This window comes from Anabas testudineus, chromosome 5, assembly GCF_900324465.2.
Source record: "Anabas testudineus chromosome 5, fAnaTes1.2, whole genome shotgun sequence".
In the NCBI taxonomy this organism is placed as follows: Eukaryota; Metazoa; Chordata; class Actinopteri; order Anabantiformes; family Anabantidae; genus Anabas; species Anabas testudineus.
In genome coordinates, this window is record NC_046614.1 from 1,931,770 (window position 1) to 1,949,512 (window position 17,743).

The 17,743-nt window shown below is 43.5% G+C and overlaps 1 protein-coding gene across 2 annotated transcripts; it reads right to left on the minus strand.

Annotated features, from left to right (window-relative positions):
* Positions 1-2,071: 2,071 nt before the first annotated feature.
* Positions 2,072-16,258, minus strand: klf15 (Kruppel-like factor 15). 2 transcript variants are annotated; one of them, XM_026344624.2, is made up of 3 exons: positions 16,075-16,258; positions 10,016-11,478; positions 3,399-3,567 (listed from the first exon to the last, which is right to left on the minus strand). In XM_026344624.2, exons 2-3 carry the CDS (start codon positions 11,245-11,247, stop codon positions 3,399-3,401), a joined length of 1,401 nt encoding a protein of 466 aa, XP_026200409.1. In that variant the 5' UTR covers positions 11,248-11,478; positions 16,075-16,258. The 2 variants fall into 2 exon arrangements, with proteins under 2 accessions (XP_026200410.1, XP_026200409.1); XM_026344625.2 differs by lacking the exon at positions 16,075-16,258 and having other exon boundaries at positions 2,072-3,567; positions 10,016-11,247.
* Between the last annotated feature and the right edge of the window lie 1,485 nt (positions 16,259-17,743).

Consider the following 17,743-nt stretch of genomic DNA (forward strand, 5'->3'; position numbering starts at 1 on the left):
TGGGATGTGCTGGAGGAGACTTTGCCCAGTGGTCGAACTCTCCCATCATCAATACAAGTTCTTGGCTAAAAATTAATGTGACTCTGGACGGGAATACATGTTTAACATTGCAGAAGCTTATTGAAACGACGCCACGCCAAATGAATGCCATAATCAAAGCTAAAGGTGATTCAACAAAAATATGAGAGTGGGTGACTTGTTTTGGGTTAGTCTAAAACCACAGATGAATGTGTAACAGTACTTTTGAACATTTTCAGAACCTGAACAATACCATGATAATATTGATAATCATGATTCTTTTGATCACTATAATCGCGAGATTAAATTTTTATACTGTTTTATCTCTAATGTCAAATGTAGAGTTTGTAAAAAGACAATAGATGTTTTCATTCATTCACAACCACTTGACTGAGTAGAAACAACAAAAGATAATATATAATATATAAAAGATAATATAATACATAAGTGTGTACACTTAGATTAAATCAACTGCCGTTAAACTTAGTGTGCTTGTTATGATCTAGGGTATTTGAAGCAAATTCAGACACATCAAAAACACAGAACAGTTGCATTATGAGTGTATGAGTATGGGTGCTGCTATAATCCCTCATAAAGTCATTAATAAATGAATTCAGCTGTCAACATAAAAACTTCCATACTTAGAGTAATTATATGTAATTAAAGCTGTTGCTTCCTTTACCTCTAGCAAAGTAATGCATCCACACACAGATACATCCACTGTTTTACATCATTAACCACACAATCTCCAGACCAAATAGCTCAACCAGATCACATCTTCACCTTTATCCACTGCAACACATCAGCAGTCTTTATATAGAAGCTCAGCTGTGAATGTCTAGCATCTGCATCTTCAGATGGACATTGTTAGTAACTAAGCTATGCAATAATCAAAAGTTATGGAAGATACTTTAAACCTTTAAAGAAAAAATTCACCATGTGTCATGCTGGGATGATGTAGTAAAACCATAATGTATTTATATCACAGGGATGTGATATAAATACATTATGGTTTTACTGGTGCTTTGTTAATCATGTGATTAACAAAGCACCAGATGCTCTTTCACTTCCCTGAACAACAGAGCATCTGGAGAAACACGGGTAGTGTACTAATGTCATCAACATAGAAAAAGTCAGCCAGAGCTGAACCTCTGTCTTTTTCCATCTGGTTAACTTTTTGTTACCAAACTAAACTTGTTCAGTGTGAAAACTATAGACCTATTCCTGCAAACTCATAGCTTCATAGTTCACCTGACTTTGTATAGTTTTGGCCATTACTCTTTCCGTTAGATAATTATTTATCTCAACTCATTAAAATAAGACACAAAAGAAGTTTAAGATCTACAGTTTTATCTGCAACATGAATCCAATATTTGATATAGTTTAAATCAATACAGCATCTAACTGGTCTACTGTAATTGAACCCAGCTCCTGCTGCAGCTCAAACTGTTCACTGTACTAAGAAACAGGCCAAATCACTTGACCAAACAACAGTAGCTGATTTCCGGTTGCATAAAACCTGTGGATACCTGTCACTTTTAACCTCATTCCCTATTTTTGTTGCATCTCTCCACACATAGTCTCCTACAACAAACTTGAAAGGAAAGATTCACCTTTCCTAAATCCTATTTTGAGAAACTGTCTCCATGTGCCTATAAATGTGAGGGAATAGCGGAACAAACTGCACATGTAGAAGAAAACTGAATTTTTATCTCCATTTGGAACATTATCTAAACCAGACGTTTCCAACCCTAGTCCTCAAGAACCCCTTGCCCTGCTTGTTCAGACAATGGAACATACCAATTAAATTTGTGTTCCCTTACTCCACCCTCAATTTTTGTCCCTTCATTCACGAGATGGTATCTTCCAGTTCCAGATCCAGGTAATCAGCAGTGATTAGGGCAGGGATAGAAAACAAGCAGGGCGGAAATATCCAAATAGCCCCGTTACCTTTGTATCTAGATATATATATATATATATATATATTTTCTTTTACACTTTTTGAGATCATAGGAAAAATATCAAATACAAATAACTAAAGACAATGCAGAAATGATAGTTTGTTTTTCATTTTATTTGTAAATGCAGCTTGGATAGAACAAAGAAAAAATATATAATATATTCATATGTATTGAAAAGTTATGTACACATTTAGGGTTTACACTAGAAACCTTTACAACCACTGATGTGTTTTAACATACGATATCAGAACAGTCTCTGTTTGTTTCCTGGCTGCAGCAATGCACACTCCTGCATATTTACACACATTCATAGGATGCGATAAAACACCTGTGTTCACACAAGCATTAAAAATTCATAAACTGAATGAAAGGAATGATGTCCAATGTTGCATGCTCTACATACAAGTTACACGTGGACGGCACTGTCACCACTCCCCATCACAGTGGGGCATGGTACTTGTAGCAAACAATGTTTGAGAACAACTACTAGAGCAATAGAAAATGTGTTGTGGCCTCAAAAATGGGATGCTCTGACTACATTTCCCAGAAGCTTATCCTCCTTGTAGTACAGCACCGTGGTCCATGTTCACTGATGTCCCCTCAATGTAAAGTAACTGGCAGCAGTGATCAAAGGCTGTGGGGATGTCTCCAGTAACAGGTAGAGCAGCAGTTGAGTGTGTCAACAAGTTGTTGGCAAAATAACAGTTCAGCCAAACAAGTGGACAATGACACTAAAAGAAACGAGACATTCAGCTCAGTTGCTGTCATATTATGACATGATCTTAATAATGGTCACTTAACACCTGAAACTGAAAAGTCTGATTTGCAAATATCAGGTACAGTAAGGCCAAAACAGATCTGATAAAAACAGAGCAAGACCAGCAAATATGTACATATGATAGCTTAATAAAATAGCACACGTAACACTGATCAGAAGACCGACCGACAATCACTGTGCGCTTCAACTCTCGCTCTGTCATTCAACTCCTTCCTCCATCTCACGTCGTGTACAAAACAGCTGTAAAATGTGAGGGGAGTCCTGGTAGACTGAGATTTTCTATCTAATGAAGTCGGAAGTTCACATCCATGTAGCACAACAGTTGACAACACAAGGTGAACGACATTTGTATTATACATCCTTTGTTGTCAATGAACTGTGTTTCAAGGCAGCAAGAAAAATCCAACTGAGCTGTCAGAGAAAACTTGCAGGTCCCCAGGAAGAGTAACTACTCTGACAGTAGCTAATGGGAATCCCAATGAACTTCAGTCAGACTTCCTGATCGTTGCATAAAATGAGGAATGTCCAATACGCTGGCAGCTTTCAGGAAGCTAGAAGGCATTCGTTTATATCCATGTCTGCATCAGAGTGATCCAAGCGTTTGCAGTATTCCCAGTGATCCCCTGGATTTTTGAAAGGCGTCAGTTGGCAGAGTGAACTGTCCGGCTGCTTCGGGGAAAGCGGTGGACTTTGATGTGTTTTGACAAGTGGTCGCTGCGGGCAAACTTCTTCTCGCATACGGGACACTGGTAGGGCTTGACCCCTGAGTGGGACCTCCGGTGTCGAGAAAGCTCATCCGACCGCGAAAATCTGGGTAAAGGATAAGGAAGAGATGTGTCTTGTTAAGGACTTTTACTTGACTTAGCACTTGACAGACAGCAGCAATGATAAATAATGTTAATTATTCGAAAGCTAATGTACAAACTGTTGTTCACGAGCAACCTTTATGATCTGATGCTAACATTTATCTTGTGTGCTAAGGATATTTCACTGCACTGAACTTCACATGCCTGTGGTGCATGATGCAATCAGAGACACACACCTTGATCTTTTCGCCACCCTCACACTGTCATTTGAAATTCTTCAGTTCTGGCAGCATCCCTGTTTTTTCCCAACATGTACACAAAGCCTGTGGTTTCTGGTTTCTCACCAAGCCCCACCGATTTAACAGCATAATTATGTCTCATGAGCAAGAATGCGTTACATGTTGATGCTACGACTTGCTTGCCTGTAACTCATTTGGACAAGCAAAACATTGCAGTGGAATTAGCATGCAAGGCAAACGCTACTTGGCTGGAGCCACATAGATGACAGCTCCATGTGGCTCCAGCTCCGGGGCGTCTTCCCATCAGCCTAGTTCTCTGAAACTGAGTGTCCCCAGCCACATTCTGCATCGCAGATGTTGCTCTGCTAACCTGACAAGATGATGAATCGATACCATCGCAGCCTGTAATCACGCAGCAACTTTATGGAGCTGCAGTGCAAACTTATTGTGCTCTTTGTCAGATATACATGGAATGAGGCTATGAAGTGCTGCAGTAGAGATCATGCTGCAGACATGATCAAGTTACATCCAACATCAGACAGGAGTTTTTGCAGGGAGACCATAGACCCCATACTTCCTAGTTCTTTAACTGGTGATTAACCACAATGCTGAATGGTATTGAGATGTCATGAGCACCAGCACAAATACCACAGGATCTATTACTCTATATTTACCATATATTGTAATTGTCGGCATCATCAGCACATGTATGAAATTTCATACAAGAAAATAAAAAAGGCTAATGCCCTAACCAGATGTTTCAAATCATCTTTGGCACTTCTTCTTTTTTCTACTAAACTGTGTGCTTCCAAATCTAATTCACAAACTGTTGTACGCAGTTTGTATAGATGTTCTTATTCGGTACACAGCAGTAATAGTATGACTGCTGCTCAGAAGTTTGATGTTCCAACATGTGGTTCGGATCTGTCGCTGTGAGAGATGACAAAAACGATCAGATTGATGTTTTTATCCACTGCATAATTTAAAGGCTGCTTTCTTTCTCTTATAGTAATTTGTTTTCATTTCATGTTAGCTCATCTATTGCATTTACTCTATTTACATTTCTCCAGTTTAAAAAAAGGACACTACAAATTGTTTTTCATTGGAAATCACTGTTGGATGGGGTTGGCAGATCCGTAGAAGCCGACTTAGATTAAAAACAGAGACCACTCCTGAAACTGAAGGACAGCTGTGCACTGCATCCAGCATGAGTTGTAAGAGTAAAAAGTATGCAAGTGTGAGGTTAAACATTCCTCGTGTGTGTAGGCACGTTACTCCCAGAAGCCAGGTTTGATGATAATGTTAAAAATATGCAGCAGAGTAATCAGATATAATAGTTCAGTGAAAGGCTCTGTGCTAGTTTTTTTCGCAGAGGTGTGAACAAACCAAATTGGATTTCCTTAAAACAGATCTGGGCCACATTCACATGTGGCGCTTGATCTAATTCATATCCACTCTGATGATGTGACCGCCTTTACATCAAGATTTATGTGGTTTTTGAGGAAAGCTTTTTGAAGAGCTGGATATGTGTCACTTGCAAACATGAATGTGAACCATCAACATAAAAAGATCAGATGTGACTTAAAAAAAATAGGAATTGAGCACTGAGGCCTGTCATGTGACCATAATGACAGAGCGCACAAGAGATGCAGTTTGCATGGCATTAGCTGAGGATCATGCCCTCGAAAATCTCTTTATTTATTATTAATTATCCTCAACAGGATAACAGCAAATATAATTCTGTAGCTACAGCTGTCACACCATTTCAGTTCATAAAAAAACATCTTATACTTAACTGAGTTAAATAAGTGTAACATGTTTCAGGTATTGTCGGTATTGAAGCATTTGATATTCTACATCTCTGTTCAGAGGTCGTCTCTTTCCCAATATCCTCACATCTGCAACAGGAATTATACAACAGCACCTAAAACCAACTGAGCAGAATGGTCATGTTTCTTTAGGTTTTTGGTCATCTGCAGAGGGGCCCTGGGTCAATGTGTCTGGTTTTAAGACCTTAATTATTTAGTTCATATTGTGATGCACCCATGGTGCACATTCCAAAATGGTCATTAGAGGCCCCACAGCATGTTTTTATCCAGGGCCACTTAGAGGTTAGATTCAGCCACATCTGTTTTAAGTCAATAATAGTTCATTTTCAAAATTTACGAGTCTTCATGCCATATTCTGAAAACACTAAATAAATCACAGTTAAAGTCCCTTCATTCACGAAACTCTGTGTGCTGTAACACTTTGTAGCTGAGACTGGACTGACAGTGTTATACATTTGAAAGTACAGTTCTGAAATCAGTTCATCTTTCCATCTAGCCATTCCCTCCCTCTTCCTCCCAGCCTAAGTGAGGAACCTTGACTGATCCCTCTGTTCCCTTTCATGCAGCGTGGCAGCCTGGACGTTCCTAGCCCACAGTCATGGTTACTATTCAACACTTTGTCTTTGTTCACTCCACTTCCTTGCTGCAGCTCCCTTCAAACGATTGTGTGCAAAACTGAAACAGGCCTCTTTCAACACCCCCATCCCACCAAAATGGAAGGGTTTTTTTTTCTAAATCTCAGTTACTCCCTGCTCCTCACTCCAGTCATTTACTTCTCTCAGACTTTTACAAACCTTTTTTCCTCGAGCCCCCTCATTTATCCTGGCACACACAGTGTGTTACAAACACACAGACACACACACACACTCATTTCCATCCAAACTAGATCCTGCCTTTGTGTACAGACAAGAGCTCTTTGTTATTTGGAACACAGCCTGGATTACCACTGCACACATTTCTGCAGCTCCCCTCATGTTTTAGGACACACTTGTGCATCATTATAAATATATTACATGACCGGTGGCAGGTTGCCAGGTTGGTATTATAGTCAAACGGATCAGTGCAAAATTCTTAAGGGACAATATTAATTGCATGGTTTTCAGAACATGAAAGTTAGAACCATTTTCAACTGCTGAATCTTTTAATAGATTTGTGTCATCTTCATCTTCAGTCCACTATTTGCAGCTGACTAATAACTATGGCGACTGAATGCTTCTGAAGCTCTCCATGGGGGACATATTAATGTAGCCACCAATATTCCTCTTCATTGGGTTTCTTTGGTGAAAACAGTTAAATGGTTTGTTAAATATACTTCACTCAGTTATAATAAGTGATATTATAACTTATTATTATATAAGTCATGCCGTGTATGCTACTGGGGGTGGGGGTCATGCCAAGACACTGCCACTCTGACCAGTTATACCATGTTGTTCAGTGGTGTAAAGCATTAGCACAGGTATAGAGCATATCCACCTCTGGGCAGAGAAATCTTCTATTATTCATCTATTCATTGTTTCATTAGAAAACCGAATATTGAAAAAAAACAAAAAGAAAAGCAGCTTGTATTCTGCTGACGCATAAGTGACCTTCACAGGTCTTAGGGTGCTTTCACACCTACAGTTCATTTAAATCGAACTCAAGTTCGTTTTCCTTCTTGCTGCCGTTCGTTTTGTCTGGTGTGAACACGGCAATTGTATTCGGGTGTGCACCAAAACAACCGCACTGAGACCCCCAAAAAGAGGTGGTCTCAATCCAAATCACTTAGTAAACTCTGGTGCGGTCCTCTTGGTGAGAACGTGTACTGAACCAAAACGGGACCAAACGCTATAATTCACATAATTTGAGGACTTTGGGTAGTGTGTAGATTTTCCTTTCTTTTGTTTTGTTCACCAAAAACATGCTGTCCGATTAATCACAGACAAATGTGGAGACATGAGGATCTGAAGTGCCTCATAGACACCAGGTCTGATGACTCTGCACGTGATGTAACGTAATAAACAATAATGGGCAGGATGTGACAACACTCATTGTGAAATCATCTCTCCCCTCTATCACAAACGTATAGTAGTCCACAACACGTCACCTTCTTCCTGTATTTACTTTTTCCAAACCAAGAGAAAAACGCTGCAAGGTTACAAACTCACACTGATTCGGACCAAAGCAAACGCAAGGTGTGAAAGCAACCTTAAGGTCATACATAGTTAACTTGCCGCGGGTTTGAGTCACAGCCTGTTTTTCAGGTCGTAAGCACTGTCATGGTATGTAAAACAAGTGTTTTTTGTTTGTTTGTTGTTGTTTTTATTTTGAAAAATGAATGAATGAATGATATACCGATTCAGCAAATATACCATATACCTACCTAAAAATACTGCACTACTAAAAAGAGCTACACAGATGTATCAGTGCAAGCCTGTGAGTCTGGGGAGAAGCGCTGCCTTAAAGACCAAATTTAGGGATCAAATAACTTCTCTCAGGATGTTACATAACTCACAGGCACATGGCTTACCCAACAAATCTGAAGTGTGTGTAGTTAAAACTATTTGATAGCGATCACACTGATGACAGGAGAAGCAGTTTCAAAAGGAGCAGACGAAAGTAACATTAAATGACGACGTCGCCTTTGGATTCAGGGCACACAAAGCAGCTTAAGACCCACTTGTTGGTTTGTTTATCTTTTAGTATTTTCCAGATGTTCCCATGTTTTCTGTCTCTAATGTTCTGGATCTGTGTTATGGGCTAAGAAGCTGGGAGTGTGTGCTGTTATTCTTCCCGCAAAAGCTGGAGGTGAGTCTAGTCTAGGGCTAAGGTAACAGCTTTGTTTCCACTGGCCCACAGACCTACTGCAGCCTGTGTGCTGGCACATTAGACAATTCATTCCACATTTCTTTTGGTATATTTATTTTTTTAGTTTTCCCTCTTTAAGAGCTGGAAAACACAAGTCCAATTCATGTCAGTTCAGGTCTGGTCATGTCAGGTTACCAGTCTGTTGTAGGCAGTGTAATTGTCTTTGCTGCTGTCTGCTGGGGCAGCAGCATCAGATCCAGAGACAACAACAAACTGATCCATTTGACATTGACAGTGAGACAGTGGAGAGCTCTGCTCCAACCAAGCCAAACCAGCTCGTGACAGATTCATTAATTCATTACACTGTAATATGTGCACTTCCACATTCCTCTGTATTGCACAATCATCTCAACATACACCTGCACACAATGCTTAATAGTTTTTCTGTTGATTGAACTATGTGCAACTTGTTTTCTGTCTAGTTGTGTTAGATGTGTTTACATGTGTTTTTATTTTCCTGCGTTATTCCTGTTATTATCTGTGTGTGTATGTCTGTTTCTCTCTAACCTCTCTAAGGTCTAAACAGACCTACAGTAATTATCACAGCTAAAGATGTTGGGATGTTAGTCATTCAAATTCATTCTAACAAATGAAGTGCTTATTCTCACACTGCAGATGAGTCAGTCTCGCTGGCTGAGCCGATGTCCTCAGGAACACAGTCAGTTCAACTCAACACACTTTACTTTAATGAGCAAAGAAATTGCCTCACTGATGAAGGCATCTGAGTTCTGTCTCTGCTTTCCTCCATTGCACACAGCAGGCCTCAAATTAGATCTTACAGCTTTTTATACTTGGCATACACAAATACATACACACTTACACACACACACTCATACTGCCCAAGCAATTGCACAGCTGTCGAGTGTCAACAGGAGGTGCCCGTGTGACTCCAGCCCACATGCTCAGTCCTAGATTTAGTTTACATTCACAAAAAAAGACACCCCCCATCTACTCTTGAACATCGCAGACAACTCACTGCCTGACAAGAAGTGAGATTGTGCAAGCGAGTTTATATTACCTCCAACTCACATCATTACAATTAACACTTGGGAGACTGAGTGACAGCCATTAAGAGCTCTTCAGCTCCAGGGCTCACAAAAGGAAACACAAAGGTTGTTTGTGCTTAGATTTTCTATCAGGGATCCTTGAATAACGTGTCTAAGACACAGCATATTGCTGGCCTTCCATAAACAGAAAGCAGTAAAGCTTTGCTTGAATGGTAATAAACCCCATTACAAATAATGACACTGATGTTGTCAAGCTGCATCTCTCTTTTTTTTAGTCCAATGGAGCTTTGGTAGAATATGGGAGGTGTCTGCCAGTGCTGAGTGAGCACCCTCAAAATGACAAGTCAGTTTAAATGCCAATTCAACTTGCTTGAGGCCAGAAAGAAACATGATGCCATGTACAGCATATAGACATGTCCCACTGACATAATTACTGTTGTCAGGTGAATGTTTGATGCTATAAAAAAGAGGACTGCATATTTAAAAGAGACACATTTATTAAGACACTTCACATTTCCCTCCTGAATACCCACCTCCATCCACAGCCCTGCCAGTTGCAGGCAAAAGGCTTTTCCCCTGTGTGCCTCCTGAGGTGGGCCTTCAGATGGCTGCTCTTGGTGTACATCTTGGTGCAGCCAGGAAAAGTGCATTTGTGCATTTTGATAAGATCTGCCACTGGATTCTTCTGGAACTTTTGACCTCCAACAAGAATCCCTGATCCCTGGCTGGCAGAGGTTTCCCCAAGCCCAAGAGGCTTGGCCGCAATGGGCACAGGAGCAATTCGTACAAACTTGGAAGAGATGTTAAGGCTGGGGGAGGGCAGGATGTGGGGCACCAAGGCAAAGGTCTGACCTTGGATGTTTACCAGTAGCTGTGCAATTTTAATGTCTGAGGGTGGGGGAGTTTGTTGGGGTGAGACTGCTGGGGTGAGAGGCACTACTGCGGGCTCCCGTTTGATCTGAACAGGCTGAATCTGTAGGATGACTGGCATTCCACTGCTGTTAGTGCCACTGTCTGCTGATGAAGGTTTGTTGATTGATGTCTTCTTGGCCCCTGTGGGTTTAACTGATGTAGCTTTGGTCTCACTGCAGGCGGCAGTGGCCAAGCCAGCAGTGCTGGCAGTGGGGACAGTTTGGTCTGAGTACTTGGTCTCTGGCTGTGTCTTAGGCTCAGACGATGCCTCCCTGCACCACTCCAGTCCAACTTCTAGACCAAGAGCTTCCTCCAGTTCCACTCCCAACCCCAGGCAATCTGCTTGAATCTCTTGCTTCATCGTCACCACCTCCATATTCTCTTCCAGAAATTCTTCAATCTCTTCCAGGGTGGGCTGGAAAGAATCGCCAAGTTTTTCCGTCTCTTCATTGGACCAGGCAAGGAAATCGAAATTTTCCTCCTTTACAGGCTCACGTTTGGAAGTCTCATCTCTCCGTGAGTCCCAGAGAAAGGTGGATGATTGTGTAGGTGCTGCAGAACCGGCTGGGTCCCTGGAGACACATCCTAAAGAGGCCTGGGACAGCAGGTGGTCCAGGATGCTGTCCTGGCTCTCAGCACTGGAGGTGCTGCTGTAGCTGGAGCTCAGCACCTGGGAGTCTGGGCTGGAGCAGGAACGAGGGCTGGACGACTCGCTCAGGTCATCCTCTGAAAACGGTGATGGCATTACCTGGTACGAACCCAGGTCTGTCACCATGTCAGACAACTGGTAGGCTTGTGAAGAGCCACTGTAGGGACAAAATGTTTCCTCACTCACTGCAGAATTATCTACCATCCCTGGCTAGTGCCAAACCACTGTCTCTTGTTGAACTCAGACTCTGTGTTTAGAGTAAACTGTAAGAGAATTATTCCTTATGCGGCTGGGAAAGTCAAGCCAAACAAACCCAGGTCACCAAGGCCACACTTCCCACTAGGGTGAGATAGTGAAACACCTGGCGTTCTCTCTCAGACTCGTGTCGGGGAAACAATCTTGCAATCCAAGGTCTTCAGCCAGGACACAGTATATCTAAATAGAAATAAACAGAGACAGTAAGTAGTCTGTTCATCTTAATCCCACACGTGCCTATCATTAGGTGATTCTGCATGCATGGTGAGGTGTCATATCCTCTAATTCATCTGTCAGCATTTACTGTATCAGATGCTAGTCACAGTGTGTGGATGCAAATTTTAAATGCTGCAGCAGCATTTCATACTATCACGTTAACAGCTGAATGCAGCATTTAAAAGCAGCCAAATCACAATATAAGTTTCTATTTCATAAGATCACAAGCACAATATATGCAAAAAACACAACTGAGGGTTCATTCTTGACCTTAACAACAGTAGTTTGACAAAAATGTCACCCATTTCCTGATAGAACAACAACATATAGATAAAATAAATCTAGCAAGTGGACCTTGAGTAAAGCTTACTTTTGTTTGCTGTGTCTTCTTGTTTTCTTTCCTGTTAATTATCTTATGGCCACTCAAATCTGTTCAGGTTGGACCAAGTGCAAGGACAGAAAAGCTAAATAAAGCTCATTTTCTCACCTCAACATACGGTGTTATATTGACTGCAAAACGTATTAAATGTTCACTGAATCGTGTAGGTTAATATGGCAACCAGCACTAGTGAAAGCTTCCTGTCTATAGTTTCTGGCCCTGTATCCTCCACCAATGCACATGCTAAGCTCAAATGCATGTTTTTAACTGTCTGGTAAGTGTAAGGAGTGGACACATTTGGATACAAAAATATACACACATCATGTCACACACTAACTGATGAGCCATGATTTTGGAAAGAAAGATTCCAAGAAACAGGTATAATTTTTTAAATGGAAATAATATTGACGTTATTTTCCTCTCTATACGTCATTCCCTAAAAAAGAAACCATGGTAATTAATTAAAATACTGAATTATAAAATGTGGTATTGTTTGTCATTGTTGTGGCATCACTATAAATCATATTTTTAGACTGATTAAAGATATTATGCCTGTAGTGCAACTAATTCTTTTATCTCAGGGTATTATTGTGATTTTAACATAGTCCCCTCACTTTAGTGTATTTTCTTATGTGGTCATATATATATATATATATATATGTGTGTGTGTGTGTACATTTGGATTCAAATATGTACAGACACAATCTCATTAGCTAGTCATACTACTTTGCTGCATAATATCACCAGAACCATCATTATTTTTATAATTTTTCTTATTAAACACACCAATTATATAGTCACTGATTTTTCCCAACAATCAATAATCAATAATCCTAGAAACTAAACTAAACTAAGACTTTCAAACTTACAGTTTGAAGCATCTTTATAACACATATCAATTGGATATGACTATGATATTACTAGAAGCTGAATGAATGACATAAATGAAATTAAATATCATGTCTGTGATGCATTATTTTATCCTGTGATATTACTGCTATTTTTACGCACCTACATGGTCATATTCATATATTTACTTCATGGTACTGGTGATATCTAATGAGCAGTGATTTTATTTCATGACTTACTTTTTATGTATTATTTTAGTTCCTGTAATTCTTTAGGAGCTATTTGATGGTTGTTAATGCATCTTCTAACTTAAATAGGCTACAGCTGCTTCCTGTGTGTTAACCAGGATGACAGTATGATCATATCCTGCTTTAGGCTTCATAGCTTATTTTCCTGGAACACAGAGCGTTGGTCAGGACCTCCAATCCCCCCGCACTCCCACCCCCTCCCACCTCTATCTGCCCTCCCTTTCCATGGGCCCCTGCGAGGTCTGACTGACCGCAAGTAAACCCAGTCAAAAAAAAGAGACACTGTCACAAATATTATCAGAACCCGCCGCTAGGGGCAGCGCAGCACTGCTGTGAGCCCAAGGCTTGTCTGAGCAGAGACAGAGACAGAGGCAGAGACAGAGACAGAGACAGAGACAGAGACAGAGACAGAGGCAGAGACAGAGACAGAGACAGAGACAGAGAGACAGAGGCAGAGACAGAGACAGAGACAGAGGCAGAGACAGAGACAGAGACAGAGACAGAGACAGAGGCAGAGGCAGAGACAGAGACAGAGACAGAGACAGAGGCAGAGACAGAGGCAGAGACAGAGACAGAGACAGAGGCAGAGACAGAGACAGAGACAGAGGCAGAGACAGAGGCAGAGACAGAGACAGAGGCAGAGGCAGAGACAGAGACAGAGACAGAGGCAGAGACAGAGGCAGAGACAGAGACAGAGACAGAGACAGAGACAGAGGCAGAGACAGAGACAGAGGCAGAGACAGAGACAGAGACAGAGACAGAGGCAGAGGCAGAGACAGAGACAGAGGCAGAGGCAGAGACAGAGGCAGAGGCAGAGACAGAGGCAGAGGCAGAGGCAGAGACAGAGGCAGAGACAGAGACAGAGACAGAGACAGAGACAGAGAGACAGAGGCAGAGACAGAGACAGAGACAGAGGCAGAGACAGAGACAGAGACAGAGACAGAGACAGAGGCAGAGGCAGAGACAGAGACAGAGAGACAGAGACAGAGGCAGAGACAGAGGCAGAGACAGAGACAGAGACAGAGACAGAGGCAGAGACAGAGACAGAGACAGAGGCAGAGACAGAGACAGAGGCAGAGACAGAGACAGGGACAGAGACAGAGGCAGAGGCAGGGACAGGGACAGAGACAGAGGCAGGGACAGAGACAGAGACAGAGGCAGAGGCAGAGGCAGAGGCAGAGACAGAGGCAGAGACAGAGACAGGGACAGAGACAGAGACAGAGACAGAGACAGGGGCAGAGACAGAGGCAGAGACAGGGGCAGAGACAGAGGCAGAGACAGAGACAGAGACAGAGACAGAGGCAGAGACAGAGACAGAGACAGAGACAGAGACAGAGACAGAGACAGAGGCAGAGACAGAGACAGAGGCAGAGACAGAGACAGAGACAGAGACAGAGACAGAGGCAGAGACAGAGGCAGAGGCAGAGACAGAGGCAGAGACAGAGACAGAGACAGAGACAGAGACAGAGACAGAGACAGAGACAGGGGCAGAGACAGAGACAGAGACAGAGACAGAGACAGAGACAGGGGCAGAGACAGAGACAGAGGCAGAGACAGAGACAGAGACAGAGACAGAGACAGAGGCAGAGACAGAGGCAGAGGCAGAGACAGAGGCAGAGGCAGAGACAGAGGCAGAGACAGAGGCAGAGACAGAGACAGAGACAGAGACAGAGACAGAGACAGGGGCAGAGACAGAGACAGAGACAGAGGCAGAGACAGAGACAGAGACAGAGGCAGAGACAGAGACAGAGACAGAGACAGAGACAGAGACAGGGGCAGAGACAGAGACAGAGACAGAGACAGAGACAGAGACAGAGACAGAGACAGGGGCAGAGACAGAGGCAGAGGCAGAGACAGAGACAGAGACAGAGGCAGAGACAGAGGCAGAGGCAGAGACAGAGGCAGAGACAGAGACAGAGACAGAGACAGAGGCAGAGACAGAGACAGAGGCAGAGACAGAGGCAGAGACAGAGACAGAGACAGAGACAGAGAGACAGAGGCAGAGACAGAGACAGAGGCAGAGACAGAGGCAGAGACAGAGACAGAGGCAGAGACAGAGGCAGAGACAGAGGCAGAGACAGAGACAGAGGCAGAGGCAGAGGCAGAGACAGAGACAGAGACAGAGACAGAGGCAGAGACAGAGACAGAGGCAGAGACAGAGACAGAGGCAGAGACAGAGACAGAGGCAGAGGCAGAGACAGAGACAGAGACAGAGGCAGAGACAGAGGCAGAGACAGAGACAGAGACAGAGGCAGAGACAGAGACAGAGACAGAGACAGAGACAGAGGCAGAGACAGAGACAGAGACAGAGGCAGAGGCAGAGACAGAGACAGAGACAGAGGCAGAGACAGAGACAGAGGCAGAGGCAGAGAGACAGAGACAGAGACAGAGGCAGAGACAGAGACAGAGACAGAGACAGAGACAGAGACAGAGACAGAGGCAGAGACAGAGACAGAGACAGAGGCAGAGACAGAGACAGAGACAGAGGCAGAGGCAGAGGCAGAGACAGAGACAGAGACAGAGACAGAGACAGAGGCAGAGAGACAGAGACAGAGACAGAGGCAGAGACAGAGACAGAGACAGAGACAGAGACAGAGACAGGGGCAGAGGGAGCGCAGGCTGGTGCCTCATCGTCGCCTTGGACGCCCTCTGCGGGCACAGTTGTATCCACTGCACGTGTTTATGAAGTGTGCACATTTGGAGCCTGACGTTTCCAATCACTGCTACAACTCAACAACAGTTCACATTTCCACATGCATACTATTAAAACCTTCAACTGTTCCGCACAGTCATGTTGTGCAGACAGCGTGGATCCAAGAACTCATAAATCCCATCACATGTGCAGTTCATGTCGAAATCCATTCATTTAGATGTGTGTAGACGCGGACAGCTCAGTGGGAGCTTGTACCCGTCCACACTGTGCGGCTGTGCCGAGCCTCCCTGTGCGTCCTTCGTGCGGCGCTGGACGCGCGTCTCCGCTCTCAACGTAAACATGTTTTCGTGCAGCCTGCAGCATATGGCACCGAGCACAGCCATGCGCAGCCCGCAGCCCTGAATCAGCGACAAAACAAGCTCCACACTCACCTTTTATTCAAATGAATATATCCCCAATGCAAACGGCGCGGAGAGGACCGCTTCTATCCGTTACGCAGCATTTGCCCTTGAGAGTCGCCATCCAGCAGCAACAGCAGCACCGAGTCTGGACCGAGCGCTCTCCGAGTTGTACTATTATGGCCGTCACATGATTTCCAGTGTGCGCTGCTAGTGAGGAACGAGAGGCTGCGGCCGAAGGCTCGTCCCCGCTCGGGAGGCTCATTGGTCGGTCGCGGAAGACGGAGGCGGGCTCTCCCATCTGTCAGTCACGGGTTCCGCTGCGTGGAACAACATGTGGGAGGAAGCGGAGCCGTAACGTGTTGTCATGATAAATAGCAAAGCGCAGTGGGTGGGAGGCTGAAGGATGCAGCAGAGGACGAAGCACCTGACGTGTTTTCATGAACACCTGTTAATGAATTCCAGATCCCAGTAGGCCTGCGTGAGGTCGGATTCATGGATGACAAGGCCACAGTGATATGTTTGGAGCCATCTTTGCCAAGTCCCCCTTGAAGTTGCTGTCCTCAGTTGGACACATGGTTAAATCTTTTTTTTAATTCATGAAAATAAAATAAAACTCTTTCCATTTATTTATTTTTCATCTTAATTTCTGTGCACACTTTAGACCATCAAGCACAGTAGTAAACATCTGGACTGTTAAAGTGTTCTCTTTATTAAAATGATGGTTTCCTGCATTATTGGATAAAAATCCACTGCCGATGTGTTATGCTAGTAGCAGCTAACGTAACTATCACAAAAATGGACGAGCTGTCTACTGGGGTCTGCTAAGTGTACTTCATTCAAACTCTTCACCCTGAGCATGACTCAGGTGACATCACTTAAACAGTGACCCAAACATCTGGATCCACAGCAGATGTCCTCGTGCAGTCTTCGTGGTCTCTACATTTTTCATCCTTTGAACATTGCTTGTCACTTTGTTAGTTTTTTGAAATGTCTTAACTTCCTGGTTTAATGGCACCTGACTGCTTTTTTGCCTTTGTCCTTGGCTTGTCCCCGTGGGTGTAATTAGGGTCATGGTGTGCACATTTATTTGGCACGGGTTTTATGCCCCTTCAGATGCAACATTCCCTGTTTGTCACCAGGCTTGGAACTAGCTTTGCCACCCTGGCTGGTGCAGACTCAGTGGCTGGAGCCTTTGGTCAGCATGGAGGTTCAGTGTCTCGTCCAGGAACAAACCACTAACCCTAGAGTTGCTGAGTGACAACTCTACCAACTGCCACCCCAAGGGCACCTGACTACTACTCAGTAAAGTGGATAGAAGGGTGTTTTGAATTTGAAAATTCCCTGCACATGTGGTTTAAGAGTGTTCTACATAACCATACCAATAAAGCTGTGTGCCTAAATGTTGATGCTACTGGCTCAGCATGATAAAGCATCATGTGATGCTTTCAGATGCGTGGCAGAGGTAGGCGTAGGTTGCTGTGGGTCAGAGGCACGCTGCTGACCAGCAACTGGTCGCAGAGCAGCTTCAACACTTCCTCACACAAAGAGAAACTCACTCAACTATGTGGGCGAACTGGTCGAGCTTGGCAGGGGAGCGCTACAAAAACATCAGGTCGGTCTTTAACGTGCTGTTTGTTTAAGCAGTCACTCCAAGATTCTGAAAGACACACAATTACAAGGAGAGCGAGAGAGAGCGAGT